The sequence below is a fragment of the Kryptolebias marmoratus genome, linkage group LG9, assembly GCF_001649575.2.
Source record: "Kryptolebias marmoratus isolate JLee-2015 linkage group LG9, ASM164957v2, whole genome shotgun sequence".
NCBI lineage: Eukaryota > Metazoa > Chordata > Actinopteri > Cyprinodontiformes > Rivulidae > Kryptolebias > Kryptolebias marmoratus.
Genome location: NC_051438.1, coordinates 25,838,303 through 25,855,472, shown reverse-complemented (window position 1 = coordinate 25,855,472; position 17,170 = coordinate 25,838,303). Strand labels below are relative to the sequence as shown.

General features: G+C 36.1%; 1 protein-coding gene across 3 annotated transcripts in view; it reads right to left on the bottom strand.

The window, feature by feature from the left end:
* Positions 1 to 11,166, bottom strand: part of glrbb (glycine receptor, beta b) — a 35,206-nt gene extending 24,040 nt beyond the window's left edge. Inside the window, exons 1-4 of one of the 3 annotated variants that reach the window (XM_037977217.1) lie at positions 10,740 to 11,166; positions 7,151 to 7,289; positions 4,396 to 4,502; positions 2,431 to 2,498 (exon numbers count right to left, since the gene is read on the bottom strand). In XM_037977217.1, the coding sequence (XP_037833145.1) occupies positions 2,431 to 2,498; positions 4,396 to 4,502; positions 7,151 to 7,272 (297 nt within the window). In that variant the 5' untranslated portion in view covers positions 7,273 to 7,289; positions 10,740 to 11,166. Of the gene's footprint in view, positions 1 to 2,430; positions 2,499 to 4,395; positions 4,503 to 7,150; positions 7,290 to 10,739 lie in introns of those variants that run through there. The other 2 variants (XM_017417530.3, XM_025006205.1) reach the window with 2 other exon arrangements.
* Between the last annotated feature and the right edge of the window lie 6,004 nt (positions 11,167 to 17,170).

The window sequence follows — 17,170 nt, the reverse complement described above, 5'->3', positions numbered from 1 at the left end:
CCTAAGCCTCAGTGGATATTCCTCTTCCTCCCCCCCAGGATCACCTCCTCTCCACCTGAAGTAAGATCAGCCTCTCCTCCTTTGCACATTGATTCTCCATTCAGACGACGTATCAGTAACTCACCTTTTTCCACCAGAGCGAATTCCCCACTGGTCTCTACCTCCTGCCCGTTGCCGTCCACTCCCCTGTCTGTTCCAGCCGCTGCCAGAAAATAAACTTCACTTTCCTTTTATTGTGTTGTTTGTAATTGCTCTGCACCAGAGTCTGGTAACCGAAACATGTCAAGCTTTTTCTGTTTTGGGGTTATTTTTTTTTTCATTCCTTCTGATGTTGACTTTCTGTAATTTTCTTGTATTCAGTTGTTCCCCAGTGTTTCATCACCTTGAGTACTTTTCCACAGTCAGCCTCTGCTCCTCTCACTCACACCTGTTCCTCTTTTTTTATTAGTCCCAGCTGCAGCCACCTGTTTCCTCAGTCCCAGCCTTCATATTCCCTCAGTCTTCATTCACCTGCACTCTGGCATTGTGGCTTCATGTCTAGTCTGGTTTCCCCTCTGCGCTCATTGAGTTTCATTTAGTTTACTTTGTATTTTCTGTCACATCAGCTCCTTTTGTTTTTAATAATTAAAATTTCTTAAGTTTTTATTCCCACAAACTGTGACACATATGTATCAAAATAGTTTGTAAATTCAAGTATACCCCTGATTATACATGAATGTTTGCTTTAAAATCATTTTGTTGTTGGTATGGAAAATGAAAGTGAACGTAAGCTGTCATTTCTACCAGTTTGATTTTAAAGTTCAGACTTTAAATAGCATCACAAATAGCCTCTACTGGCTCTCCTCTGTCTGACTGAGATGCAAGCCAATTTCTACTCCTTTGCCTTTCTGAAAACCAGACAGGGAAATATATCTTCCTCCTGGCTAACTATCAAGCTGCCAGTGTAACATTCGATCCCAGGGAGATTTAACACAACTTCATGTTGTAATCAACAAGAAAAACTCAAGATGGGAAGTAGTAAAACTGTAGCTGCAATTTATTTCATCTCACAACATCAAGTTAGTCTTTTTTCTTAAAATGAAATAGTTGACATTCAATCATAAAGTGAAAATAGATGTGTTAAATTCTGGAGGTGTTAGCCTGAGGAAGGTGTAAATGATGGGAGAGGGTTTCCTGAGATCAGACACCCCTCAGAGTGATAAATTGAGGGGAAGAGGTGACCAGCTGTCTGTTCTACCTCCTCCATGAATCGCTTCCAAGATTCTCAACTTTTAGTCTTTGGGAACCCAGGGGAGGAAGAGAAGCCATTTGGGAGATTTGCCTGACTTTTTCTGTTCAAATGTCTTTTTTTGGCACTTCCACTTATTTCCTGCAACATTCTTCTGTCACATTTCTACATCCTCTTTTTTTATTCCCGTGTATTTTTTCCCTACCTTTTGGTCCTTTTTTTTCCTCTGTCACATATCACCTAAGTTTAACTATTTTTCTTTTGTCTTCCTTTCTTAGCCATAATCTCCTACTGCCTGAATATGTCTTACAGCTTTGTTATACTTTCCTAAAGGTAATATTTACTGGGTTATAAATGCTGGAACCTTGTTGGCCAACAGCATTTGTAAGGGAATCTCCAGAATATGTTGTGATATTTGCCATTAATTTCTTCCCATTTTAATTTTGTTTGTTTTTGTACTTAAGTATAAGTATTTAGATGTAAAATTTATTTATTTTTTCCTGTTTTTTCTCTTGATGATGATGAAAATGGTGCAGGTGAAACAACATCCAGAGGAGGGGATGCAAGAAGCAAATGTTGGAACAACAAACAGCATCTTATAGGTCAGAAAAAAGCCTCTATGATTTGTGGGTAAAACATGTTTTATTACCATGCTTTTAGGTAGTCTGTTTTTCTTTTGCAATAAAACTCTGTAGTTTACAACCTGTCAAATATACTGCATAAAATACAGTACATAGGGAAGAATTGATTCAAACTGTTGATACTGTCACTATGCACCATATTTATTATGTTCTGCCTGCTGAAATAAATATGTTTATGCTTACTGGCTTAATTCCCACACCTTGGAATAGCGATAATAAATAAATGCCCAAATAGTCTGGCCTTTTTTACAATCAGGACACCTTTCTTTACTGTTTTCTGAGTGATCAAACGTTGCTCCCCTATGTCCTTGAGTTTGATCTGGTTATTAATATTCAACCTGCATTTCTTTATCAGCAATTAAGCCATCAGATTAATGAGGCATGAAAACTGCAGTCTTCATAATGAATCAGTTTTAAATGCTCTGATAACCAGTGTGAAATACTGTCATTCGTTCATCCTTACACCTGGAAGTCACAGCCGTTTTCAGCCTTCATTCTGATTGGCAGATTTATTGATTATCAATAGAGTCGAGCTACAGCAAGAATGAAAAGAATTCTCACCATGGTTGTTTCCTGAATGGAGCCAAAGCTGTTGATGAAAATGTTCACTCTGTCTTCCACAGGAATTCCTGGATTTAGATAAAGGGAAGGGGTTTTAGTGTCACTGTTTCGTAGCTGCTTTGAACTGCGTCTGAATCACCACTTTAACAGTAAACAGTAACATGCTCTGCCTTTCTTGTATTTAGATTGGTTTTGACTAAACACTGGAAAGCAAAAACGAAAATGTCTTCGCATCATATCCCTCTGTGACACTAATGCAGCAAACATTTATACCGACATCTCCCCCCACTTTACCATTTTGCATAAACTAATAAAGTTCTTAATGAATGCAGACTCCTCAGCCTGCTTTGAATAACTTTTTTTCCTTTGAGGTGTTTATTGGATCCTCCATCATCACGAAATAAACTCTGTTATGTTATTTCACAAGTTGTTGCACCTTATGTGGAGGTGGCGTAGAGCTTATATCGTCCTTGCGTTAAATAAACAAATTAGATTTTGATTTTACCTTTTTGATTCTCCGAGGTTTATAAAAGCAAGCAGCTCACCATTTTATATGCATTGGCAAAGCAATGCACAAGGCACAGCTTGATATGAAATGGGAGATTATGACATGGATGGTAACGGACAGGGAGCTTTGAGCCCACACTGAAATCAGGAGCAGATGTTTGGCTGCTGGACTCTTTACAGGCAGTCAGAGAGGGGATGAATCCACTCACTGCACTTCAGAAACAGTCTCAGCTCCAGCTGCTAAGAGCTGGGAATGGAAACTATTTTCACATCCACCTGAAGAATGGTAAAACTGTCCTTCAGACAGACAAAACAGTCTTATTATTTTTTTCTGCACATGTCTGTGTATTTCATCTTGTGTGATATGTAAAATACACTCTAAATATTCAGAGGTTCTGCTTCCTGTTCAGTAAAAAATGAAGCAAAAGCTGACAGAAATTAAAGGCATAGCCCAAGTTTAAAACAAAAAACATGTTATTATGAGGACAGGTATAACAGTTCTGGTTAAATGTCATAAATTATGCTGTTAAAGGATCAGTCTTAGTTTTGTGATTTTGTGAGATTAGTGAGCTGTTTTTGCAACAAGTACATGTTGGGAATCTGCCAATACCAAACCAGATTTAGCTCAATATCTACATTTGACTAAATTATAGCCTTTTTTTGTTGGCTAAGCTTAATTAGCTGTGGCATCCAACTTGAATTGGGGTTGACTCTTACTATTATTGAGTTGTAGAGGTAAACCCATTCATTACTTTCTAAGATCTTCAATAAAATTCATCCAGTGGATATTTTGCTAACAGACAGACAGTGTTTGTGCCAAAGTTAGCCTGAGCAGTGTCAATAACATTTATGGGATAGTTGGATAATTAAAGTAAATTTAATGAAATGTTCATTTACATTTTTCTTTGTTGGCAAACACCAGTTGTCTAAACCAGTGAGCCCAAAACAAATATTATCTGTGAAAGAAATGAAACACAGCAGCATACACTGACAGAAAAATGTGTGCTGGTATTTCTTATTAGAATCAATAAAGTTCATTCACATCACAGAATAATACACTCTTAATGTCTATGACATCTTGGCAAATAAGATCATTTCACAGGTTTTTAGATTGTAGTAATACATGAAATAGCACAGAATAGTAAATGGCAAACTTTATGAAGTTGTGAAAAAGATTTATGTGGATTCAGATTTGATTTTCTGATAGAAATTGGATTTAGATCCTATTAAAATGTCACTGGATGCAGAGTTATTTGTGATTCTGTTGTATTGTATACTGATTACACTTTAAAAACAGGAAATGCATGTTGTTGTTTGTAAATTTGAATTCTTGAGATACTTTCTGGAGCAGCATATCCTGAGAATGAAACTGAAGCTACATGAACTGGCATGACAAAAGCTTGGCTGAAAAGTAAATTATAACAAGACAGAAGCAGATGAAGAAGTGAAGAAACGCGCCTTTGAAGTTCGGCCTTATTCTGGGATCATAGCTGATCAGTAACCTGTTCAAGATGTTACTGGTTGAATTTGCAGGGACTCGAGCCAGATCCTCAGATGACAGCTGTCTGCAAACAAAGAAGATGGAGAGGGAACTTTAGCAGGCCAAATTCCTGGCAGATGAACAACATGGATGTTCGACTTCGAGCTGCTCTGTGTACTTTTTGATTAAACTATAAGCTGAGTGAGCTACCACTTTAGGATTAAACTGGCTTTTAAAACTTGGACCACCCACAAAATGCTTTTTGAGTAAGGCATTGTTTAGAAATGAGATGTGCTGCTATTCTGAGAGGTTTCCAGATAATGACTGGGGAAGAGAACGAGGTCACTGAGATTGAAAGAAGATGTTTTGAGTATTGCTCTCTTCATGGCCAAAAAAAGAAAGTCTATCCATTCTCTAATCAAAAGCCTGACTGTAACCTTGAACCTTACTTTGAATTTCAAAGTTCCTTTTGAATTACATCTTCCTTGGTCAGGTCATCAGTTCATCCAATAATGAGTCCAATTGTACATGCTCACATTCAGACCCTCTACAAATTTAAAACGACCAGTCCTATCTACGTGTATGTCTTTGGATTTTGAGAGAAAATCAGAACATATGTGAAAAACAAAGAACATCAAGCAAGAATATTTAAGCACCACAAAGAAAAGCACCAAAAAGAGTAACTTTGCAAATAATTAAAAACCTAGGATGCCTTAAACAAATGCATATTGATTTTCACGCCAGCGTTTTAAACTAAAGATTATGTTATGATGAGAAATGACAGACAATGAAGTTATGCACAATCTCACGTGAGACATCACACACAGAGTATGTATTGTGACTGACTGTCAGCTACCACCACATCAAATTGTAGCTAAGTAGCTGTAAAAGTGAAGGAGTTATAGCCATTTTATGTGTTGGCTAAATTCTGTTAGCTGTGGCAACCATTTTGAATAATCAGTTTTGAATGTACATTCAATAATTCCTTTCTAAAAGTTTCATTAAATATTTTCCTAACAAGCGCATTGACTCCAAAGGTTGCTGCTAAAGTTTTCAGCAAAGATCCTTTGGAGCACTTCAAGTATTTCAAATGAGTCTCAGCTTCAAGCTCCCCAAATTTTAGCACAATATCAGAAAATTTGATTAAATGATAGCCAGTATTATACTTTCTAATATCATTTGGCTGTGGGACCATCTTCAATTGGATTGTCTCTAACAGTAAATATACAGTACATTCAATGATTATTTTCCGAAAGTTTCATTTAAATCCTTTCAATGGTTCATGAGATACAGTATGTTGCTAAGAGACACACTTGAAACTGAATTGCCATTTTTTTAAACAAGATTTTTTTTTTAATTTGTTTGTGCTCAGAATATGTGCTGGGGATCAATGTCAGCTACTACCACACTAAATACCTGGTCAATATCTGTAGAACTGATCAGGTTATAGCCATTTTTGTATTTTAGAAGGTCATTTAAAGGGCAAGACAGGATCAGGCATGCAGGACTTGGAAAAACAAAAAGCTAAATTTACCTGCCAAAAGAATCCTCCTACTCAAAGCACTGTACATATCATGAAGTAAACTTTACCATGCACTCAGGACAAGTTCAAGTGTTTTTCAGGAATGATGTGTGTATTTGTTATGCAGTTCCCCTGATCAAAGTGAAAAACATCATTCCCACCCACAAAACCTCTTTCTTTTCTTCCCTCTTGTATTTAACCAACTTTTCTGACCAACTTGAGCACGAGAGCTTAACTGGAACCAAATGGCTTCTCTGATCCATAAAGGCATCTACAGTATTAAACATGAAATATGGCATTCAGTCTTCAGTTGCCAATACACAGACCACATCAAACAGTCTAGTCCTCATTTTAAGAAGCTTTCCTGCAGAGTCTGTTTTACTATTTAAGGAAGTAGAAACTGTAGCTTTTTGCTGAGCAAGGATAATAAAACCTCTGAATGCATCAAACTGTATTCTCCATCCTGTTTTGACATGAGGGCTGTGTTGTTTTATTTAACCATGATCTCTGATTGTAACATGTTTATTTCAACTTTGACACATTGCATATTTCAGTAGTTTTGACCCACATCTAATGTAGGTTTTAATGTGTTTAGTGTAGTTAAATTATTTTGCTGCTATCCATTTAATTTTTGTGATGAATGCTAGAGAAACCACATGTTGAATGTCTTAATACATTTATTTTAACTGTATTTTAATGGACAGTTGACAAGATAAAACACATATATGAAGACATCACATAGACTCCAGCAAAACATCTTTATTAACACTGATGACCAGCAACATCAAATTGACAATCCACTATGCTGAAAGCAAAAAATTCAATGAATAAGTATAACATTTGTCTAAAAAGTAAAGTGACAGAAGTTATTTTATGTTTTGTTAATCTGGTTTAATTTCTGTGTATGCAATAAGAACATATGCATGTGTGTGTCTATGCATGACCATGCCACATAATGTAGGCGAGGGAAAGATTTACAAGAAGAAAAAAAAAAACAACTTTCAAGGTCTTTCCTAAAATAGGCAAGGATAGTTTCTAGAGCACCCTGAAGATGTCAGCAGGGTAAGATCAGGATAGCAGGATTTAGTGTTAATTTGTGCAGCACAGCTAAGTGTTCTCTTTATCATCTTTAGATTTGCAATAAATGTTAATTTTAGTAGTTAGAAGATGTCACTTCTCGTACATTACGACAGCATTTACGGTTTACTTACGATGGACAGTAAACCTGCTTTCCTTTCTTCTTTCCTTTCTTGGCTCCTTTTTCTTTAGCAGATCCGCCCTCTAGACAAAGAAAAAGAAGCAGGATAAAGATGGCAAACTTCTTCCTGTCCATTCTGATGAGAGAGGTGCCTGTGAAGCAAAAAAAAAAAAAAATCAAACTATTAAAATACAGCAAATGAAACACACGTTTAAAGTCATTTAAGATTCATGTGAACTGTTAGACAGTTATTTTTGTATTTAATTTGTACTTCGGCTGCATTTTTTGAACATTCAAAGCTGAAACTTTGCCTAATATTTCTCTTTAAAAGTGACATAACTATTTACACTTATGCATGTCACATACAGTAAAGTCTAAAATCTAAATAACTTGGTTCAGTCAGTAAAGACATAAATGCAATCACTGAAGCAATGTGCCTTAATGGTGATGATGATTCAGGTTGTTTTAGTTGTATCTGACCTTTGGAGGATATCTTAAATCGAAGTATCAACTGAATCCTCTAAGCATCTGTTCAAACCTGCATAAAAACAGTTTAATAAGACTGTTTCCTGACTTTATTAAGTTTAATACCTTTTGAAACTTTATACGATTTAGGGCTGCTGCAAAAATATGAAGCAAGATACACACATGTAGATAGATAGATAGATAGATAGATAGATAGATAGATAGATAGATAGATAGATAGATAGATAGATAGATAGATAGATAGATAGATAGATAGATAGATAGGAGTCCATTGAAAATCTGCCTGCACTGTGTAAAACAATGAAGCCTTTTTTTTGTGTAGTGACACTGGAAACAAACAGTAAAGTCAGCAGTCCTTCCTCCCATCGCAGCACACACCCTGCCAGCAGGTCTGTATATTAACTGAGGCAGCTTAGTGTCTAGACAGAGACGCCCTCTCTCCTCCTCACCGCTCTGCCTTTTTAACTCCTGGACTGATCATTGATCATTTTTCTCCTACAGACATTTTTTTCACACCACACTTTAGTGCCTTTTGTCTCAATGTGAACATCTTATGTTGCCTGAACTAAGACAGAATTGTTATTGATCTGATCCATTTCCACTAAGTTGGACATTGAGGAGGGCTTTAAACTGGCCAACGTGCATCATAAGTTATCCTCGAAGTATTAGAAAGCAATAAATGGACTGGTGTCAGTGTTTGACTTGGCTTCACTCCATGATTTCTTAGAAACTGTTTCTTAAGTGACTTTCTAATTCCATCTTTCATGCTGTCTGTATATTTTTTTAAAATGACAACTCAGTTTCAGCATCTCTGACAATCTTTCTTTTATTTATTTATTTATTTTTGTCCTGGCAGAAAAAAGGAGATAGCTGTCAGTAATATAAGCATACAATACCCTGTGAATATTTTTAATATGAACTGTATAAAATACATTCAGAAAAGTTATTATGACCACATTCAATGTGCTTTCTAACATAAAGATTCTGCATGGCATTGATTAACGACCCTTGATTTGATAAATTATATCATAAATCTATGCTACCTATTTGTGGCACATGTTGTGTAAATTAAAAAAGCATGTCCTCCGTTGATTATTATGTTAAAATTAAACATCTTGAGTATTCAGATTTTGGTAATGAGACCACAATAAGAAAAACCTAGAATAACAAGAAAATAAACAAATGAAATATATCATAAAGTTGTTTTTCTTACTTTTCAACCTTGAGCTGGGCACACTGAGATTTTGAGCAAAGTCATCAAAGAATACAAACTGCAATCTGACAGAAAGACAGAAACAGCTGTTCTAACCTACAACAAATACCTGACTGTGAGAAATCAGGCGTGGCATATTTGCTGCTACAACCCATGTCTCCCAACAAGAACACAACATGAAATGAAGCCTAATCAATCAAGTATCTGTGATTAAAGTTCAAAGAAGATGGGTGTAAAAAAATGTTTTTAGTTTCAAACAAAACAGTGATGTCAGCAGAAGCCTGATCTTACATCTTACAATGTATTCTCCATATGTTATAAGTGGGGTAGCATAAAGATAAAAGGATTGAAGTCATGAGGAGCTGTCTGCTTAGAAGGTTTTATTATTAATGTGCAGTAAAGCATCAAGCATGATGTTATGTCCAAGATAACTGAGTCCATGTGTCACATTCCGAATTGAATATTACATATTGTCAAAAAATCTGCTCTTAATCAAATTGTATCAATTTATTTTAGGTTTAACTTGACTTGTTGTCTCTTTGCATTCAATTTATCTTCATAAAATGCTGAAATTAGTCTATGCATTGCTGTGGATCAACTGCAAACAATTTGAAAAAGAGGTCATCACGAACACGCTCACTGGGGGAAAATAAAAGCTGAGTTGTGATCTGAGCTGAGACCACCTTGGAACAAGCTTAGTCAACTTTGCACCGCTATTGACGAACATCGCCCTTGCTCTGTTTTACTCGTGGCAATGTTAAAAGTGCAGAGACTTTGTCATACAGTGACTCAAGCAGCCTTATATGGGCTGCCCTGTGACTCTCAGGTCAGTGTTCAACTCTGGTCAGTTCATAAGGCCCACACACTCTGCCCATTTAGGTTCAGATCTCCACGCTGGGTGTAAACATATCATTTTGTGAACATGAACATGGTTTAACGATATGCTCACATTCTCAAACTGTAAACACAGCATATTAAAGGTGCTCATGAAATAAAACAAACTATGAAATAAAACATTTTAAAAAGCTCATCTGTAACTTAATCAAATGGTGCAGTTTGAAAGAGTCTACTCCAGCATCTTTTGCAGATAATTTAATGCAATTATGAACTAAGGGTCTGCACTCAGTGTAAACAATCTCGCTCTGAATTAGCTGAAAACAAAGTGGAAGCTTAAGTCACGTGACTGACCTCCATTAGGCTGATTGTAGTCTGTGTAGGTAAACATATGTGGTCGGTAAATGTAACGTTTGACCTATTTTCAGTCACTTTGGATGCTTCTGTAAGTAAACAAACACATGTGGTATTTGGCATCAGGTCACAAGTTTCTCATTTAAGAGCACATTAACCAATGATATGAGAAAAATATGGAACAGTTCTTTTTCTTACTTTATTTGTATTTATTTATTTACTGTCCAATCTTCATGACTTTGCACTGAGTACATTTAAAACAGCTTTTAATTAATGTGATAATTAGGTCGATATATAATAGGAAGTTCTGTTCTGTAATGACTTGACTCCTTTGACTATTGCAAACTTCATGGGTCAAAGAGTTGTTTTATTTATTTTTGTTTGTTTCTCTCTGACTGCTTGAACCCACTGCAGGGCCTGTGTTGAATAAAATACCGATATGCAACAAATGCAAAACAAACGAAGAGACCAACCGGAGCTCTCACAACCTGTGGCTGCACGTCGCTTTGAGTCTCCTTCTAACAACAGAAAAGTAAGTAAGAGAGGCTGACACTCGCCTGGAGCCCGAGCATCAGAAGAGCACGGCACCAGGAGCAGCAACCACCATGACGGGGGCTCGCAGGGAGAAGATGCCAATACATGTGAGCGCCGTGCTATCAACATGCAAAACCGTGTAAATCGTCAATCACGAAACACGGCACGCAGCTGCACTCACCGTTCGGGGGTGTCACCTGTCAGTCCCTCGCAAAGGTGGTTCCCGTGAAGCTAAGTGTGCTCAAAAAAAAAAAAAAAAAAAAAAAAAAGGTTATCAGAGCCTTCCAGACCCGTCGCTGTCTTTCATTTCCATTCTGTTCTCTGCTCACTCCTGTGGAGCAATTTGTTGAGTGGGTTTTAGAAAGATAAAAAAAGTTACATCTCGGCAATTTGCCAATTTTTTGTTTTGTCCGCGCCTGCTTGTTGTTATTTTGAAATCGGTGTGTATATATGGCTGCTGCCCTTTCGCCTCGGCTCGGGATGCCCAAGATGGAGGCTTTGCGTGTACCTGTCATGCAACATGCGCAGTAGCGGCAGCGTGGAGCCGGAGAGCATCACTCCCATCAGCACCACGGACAGCCGCTCCCCGCCTCCGCGTGCACGGCCGCCGCTGCTTAACGCCGAGACGGCATGACGCCAGCAGAATGAAATCCTGTCATACAAGAGATGCTAGTTAAAGCCTCACTGTGACAGCCTCTGTGGTATCAGGAGCCATTAGAGACAATCAGAGCTGCAGCTCAGATCAGAGGATCTCCAGTCAAGTTTAGTGTGATTCATGGAGTAGATTACTTATGTGTAAGATGTCGTTTAAATCTGTAGAAAATTAGAAAGTTAAATTAGCAAATTTATCCTCCTAGGTCCTGGCGTCCACACATGGAGGCATCACTGTTTGCTAAGCATTCCTTGATTCACATCAGGTCCCAATCAGCCCAAACAGCAAAGAGAAATTAAAAATGCATGCCATGCAAGAGTTCGTGTCCAAGGAGGTTAAAACAGAAGCCCTAAGGTTATCAAGCTGGTATAAAAAAAGAACTAAGCTATAAAACCCAGCTGATGTTTTAGGGATTTGCTATTAAATTATCCTTACATTAAATTGTAACAAATAATTAAATGCCTAGAAGGAATGCATATTGCCTGCTGCCCCCTTGTGCTGAGAGGGGATGACATCAAACCCTGTGAATAACTGTTAGTGCTCAGAGAATGTGTTGAGGATGACTCTCAGCTACTGCCATGTCAAATTTGAGCTCAATATCTGTAAAACAGGCAGATTTATGAAAAGGCTGCTTAGCTGTGGTGGCCATTTTGAATGGTGTTGACTCCAGGAGTTAATCAGTTTATCTGATAATTACTTAAATGGAGAGTTTCATTAAAATACATCTCATTGTTCATAAGATTTTGTGGTAAAAGTCAAACAAATGAAAACACACACATGCAAAAACATTATCTCCGCTTAGCCTTTGGCAGCAGGCAATAATAATTCAACAAAGAAATTACTTACTGGGAAAATGCTACTTTCTGTTAATAATAATAATAATAATAATAATAATAATAATAATAATAATAATAATAATAATAATAATAATAATAATAATAATAATAATAATAATAGTACACATTTATCAAAATTTTAGCCACCTGACTTCCAGAAATGTTGCCTTTTGTTCTAAATTTGTCTGAAACATTTTTAGCAAATGCTGTTCCACTGTTGGCTAAAATGGAAAATTAATAGTTTCAATTTAAAAAAAATGGATAAATGAAAAAAATGTTTTTGGACTTGTCCTGCTTGAAATTAATTGCAATGTAAGCATCTACATTTCCATAGAAAATACAAATTTCCAAATAAAGAGGTAAAAATGGATGTACTGGTAAGACTGTTCCCTTAGTTCTAGTTATCAAATTCAGCTTGTTTGATTTTTTTTTTTTAATCCAGTCAGTCTTTTCATTCATTTACATTCAAGAGTTGGAACAACAATGTGTTGCTGTTGTTTTTTTATTATTATTTTAGCATCCAAGTACTATAAATCCATGTTGTGAAGGACCATTCAAATGAAAAATGAATGCATGGAAGCCTCCTTCCATAATTACTGTCTGTGACAAAGCTTTTGGCACCAGACCAAACAGCTACAAGCTTATCAAATAGTTTGACTAAATATATTCTCATACTATTGGCTTTTAAAATCCAGCCAGTAAAGAGCTATTAGATAAAAAGTCATTTCATGGATCATATACTGCTTAAAACATTTATAGGATTTGATTTTTAATACTGAAACATTCTGTACAGTGTAGAGTTTCCTGCATCTGGTGAGATCTAAAGAGGTTTTTTGGTCACTGAAACAGGTTGAAAAGTTGATCAAAACATGATATTTTTGGCTGATAATAGGAATATTTGCTGTGGATGTTCACATGGGAACAAAATACTGGAAATAATAACATAACCATTTTATTGAATTTCTTTCTCTGACTTTCTGTTTTGATGGTTTAAGGTGAAGCGGTGACATTTTGAGGAATGGTTTTGTCGTTTGATGCTAGTGGAACTCATAACTGTGCCATACGGGAAAAATATAATCTGAGCTTGTTTACTAACCTAAAACACTTCTTTGGTTCCTCCAATCATTCCAGGCCTTGCACATACAGTAAAATACACACATCTTTTTGTGTTTTGTGTCTTACTAACAAAAGAAGCAGGTCAATTAACTTGTGATCAAATAATTATATGTATACAATAAGGAAACTTTAAAAATCTTTCATTTTCTATATGTATCAATTGAGCAGCCACTGATACAAAATGCTTCATAACCTCAGTTGTTTCTTATAGTTTGTGACCATTAAGTAGATGTTTATTTATTAACATGTAAACATTTTTCTAAATGGTGATCATGACTATTTTATGAGTCCATGAAGAACTGAGAAGCAGATGGAAGCACTTAAACACATTTAGTTTCATGACAGGACAGAGTTGGCTTTTCAGCTCAGCAGTTCATAGTTGTGATATTCTTGTCCATCCATCTGCTCAGACAGTTTTGTTCCTGTAAAATTCCCCTCAAACCCACTATTTCTGGACTGAAAAACTGAGGTAACATTACTCTTTATGACAGATGAGTTGAACAGTTTAAAGTCAGTTATTTAGGTGGTACAATGATGGCGATCGGTACTTCTTTAGTCTTGTTCTCGACATGTTCTTTTAACCTGAAACATTACAAATGTGGCTAATTTGTAACAGCTCATTCAAATAGCCTTATAATCTAACATGCAATAGCTGAAAATTTATTGCCACATAATCAATACAATATAAATGAGGGGATAGATGCAGTCTTATCTGGTTTAAAAAAAAAACTGGCGTAGCTGCCAGTAATTATTAAGCTGCTGGATAAATTTCACCAATTAAGACAAAATCAGGTTAAATCCATTAACATAAATAAAAATGGACAAAGTGACTTTTTCCTTTGCCCAAAATTGAAGTTAAAATGTTATCTTTTGGGTGCTGCCATGTTGTATTTTTGGAAATAGAGTATGCACACTAGGGATGTGAAGCTGTAACCTCAAATTGAAAGTCTCTTCTACACACCCTTCCATCTCACTAGTAGGCTCTCACATTGTCAATCATAGTAAAATCATTTTTTGGAGCCTCAATTAACTAAGTGAAGGCAACAATCTTTTTAAAACATATATTTGAACTAACAGTAGCAAGGTAGGAACCACATGAATAATAAAAAAACAAATCAACACTTAAATAAAAGTGTGTATTTTATAAAGTGTATTTTAATTTTTTTTAGTAAGGAAAATTTCCATGAAGGAACAGGGCTTAAAACTTGTGATCCTGCCACTGGGTGGCGCTCATCATGTGTGGCTTCAACTTCTGACTTCCTGTCCAGAATCTAGTTATGTCATTGATAAGAAAAAGCACAATTTAAATTTAATAAACTGGTATTGTTATGTCTTTAGGGCCCATAATGACAAGAAACTTTGGGCTCTACAGTTTATTTGTTTGGACATAATGCATTCTAAGTGGTTGTATGCAAAGTGGATCGTTCAAAAACTTGTTTCATGACTCTTCTGTGAATCAACCTTAAAATATAGCTTTACAAATTCTCTTTTTTTTCTCATGCTGATATTAAATTAAAGCAACTTACATCCCACATTTTACATATAATAATTTTCAGTTTTGACCTTGAATTGTGAATGCTTTCATTACAGTGCTGTGAAATGATGAAATAAAATCTGAGTCAGATGTTAGAAACAGCTCACAAATGGAAAACTGTGTCACAAAAATAACCCCATGACTGGATTTAAAGTTTGTTTCCATGAAAAACATTCACATAAATTTCATTTTGGTCATAACTTTTTCACACAAAGGTTTTAATAAACATCCCAGAGGGGTTTGTGTCAGGTTTCATTTGTTAAGTGTAAACACTTGACAAGAAATGGACAGGAAGTCTGACTTTTTGCTTCAGCAATGAAAATGAAATCTATTGCAGAACAATGCTGAGTGGATTCATATCTCAGTCATCACTTCATGTCATATAACTTGTTTGGCTTTTCCACGCTGATTGCTCTAATATAATCCTGACTCTCGTGGCACAGGATTTACATCCATTAATTAATGTGCACCACATGGATAGAAATAAATGACTTATGTCACAGGTCATGGGCTCTGGTGTTACAAAGAAAAAGCAATCAGTTGAGCACAATGATTCTTTTGTGTTAATCTAAAAAATAAAAAAATTCTGGCTGCCTTTTAAACATGGGTGTGATGCGCAATAATGTGCAAAGCCAGAAATATGTCAGATTAGATTGATGCAGTCTTCTGTGATCTATTATTACCAGACGTGCAATTCACACTTCTGCAACTACTTTCCTACTGGAGACACACTGATGTCACTACAGAACACCCATTTCACAATGAACTGTCTGCTATTTGTTTTCATTTTAGAAGTGATTGATAGTTCTTTAACTGAGCCCAGGGAGGTTTTATGGGCACAACTTTGAATATGTCACAAGATAAATTGCTCAGAAGAGAAAATAGCACATGCCACAAGACCTTTCAGAGTGAATGAGACTATGAGGAAGAGTAAGTCAGAAACACTGTAGAATTTCCAAAACAATTCTAAATTTCTGTATAGTTTGTTCATTGTTACTCTTCTTGTCTGAGTCTGAGGCTCAGTTTTGCATCAGTAAAAAAAAAAATATGAGCACTTTTCTACAACCAGTCCTGCCTATTAGACAATTTCACATTTGCAGAGTGCAGGTTTCAAACACAGCGATTTTCTGATGAAATTTGGCAGCTGGGAGAATCTGACCTTTGCATCGTTGAATAAGCAGATGGCCTTAATGGAAGCTAGGACTTCCCTGTCAGCACTCGTCTCATTAGTCCAACACTAACGAAAATTACTGCAAGGGCATTGAGCCAGGAACCTGTTGAACGTATCCATCCCAAATAAATTTAAAAATGTTTTCTGGTTAGAAGAAAAATCCTCAAGGACAACAGGTTGCTCTAAAGTTAAATGTCCAAGTTGATTTTTTTGAACTGTGGAAAGGCTGAACATGTGTAAATGTGAGATTTCCATTTCTATGCATGAAGTGATTAACTGTCAGACACACAGTATAACAGTATAAACTACACTGCAAAATTACATTGTTTTACAAAAGATTTACTTCTATTCCTCTTCTGAACTAAAATTGAAGAAGACCTTTGATTTGATACCTTGTCTAACAAGAAATTATCAGATTCTTGAAGCTTTAAAAACAACGATTAGATAGAGATCATATCAGCATGAGAACATATGTATCTACTGGACAAACAAAAGAGTTGATATTTTTTAAAAAAAAAAGAAATCATTATTCCCAGATTATCAGAACAACTCACTTATATGTTCTTAACAAAATAAATGTGAACCCTTTAGTTTCAGTAGAAGGGACACTTCAGTTGTGAACAGGAACAAATTTAACAAAGGAAAACAATCTTTCAGAAGTGTTTTTATTTTATTAATGAGGATTTTTGAAATTAGAAATTAACCGTGCTTCAAGATAAGGGTTTCAACCATTGTTTGACTTTAAATAGGATAAGCAAATTAGAAAATGGTTGGATGAGTGAATGGATGACTACATCAGACTTTTTTGAATCAGAAGATGAAATATGCTTCCTTTACTGGAAACAAAACGTGTGTTGCTTTTAACACAATTAGAACATTTCCCACAGCATTTAAGAGCGGCTGATGCAAACTCTGAGGGCAAGAGCCTGCCTGTAGCTCCAAGGGGCACCACCAGGGGGCTCTGGTTTCAAAGCCAAGTGCAGCTTGGGGCAATTGGTCACCATGAGGCCAAACTTTCTGCATGTCAATCATGAGCAGAAGATTAACCACAAAGCATTACAATTTTAATGATTTATTACAGTGCTGACATACTTTTAGAAGCTACAAGAAGACGTGCTTCTTTGAACACAAAGTCAGCTCAATCTGTTTCTCTAAGTTTTTTTAACAGTTCTGGTGTTTTTCACAATTGTTAACAGATCGTATTTTTTTAAGTTTTGAGGTAGAGACCATTTGTTTGTTTGACAATATGTGTTCTAAAAAAATGAGCAGCCTAATGGGATTTAGCCTTGAGCTGATGACTGTG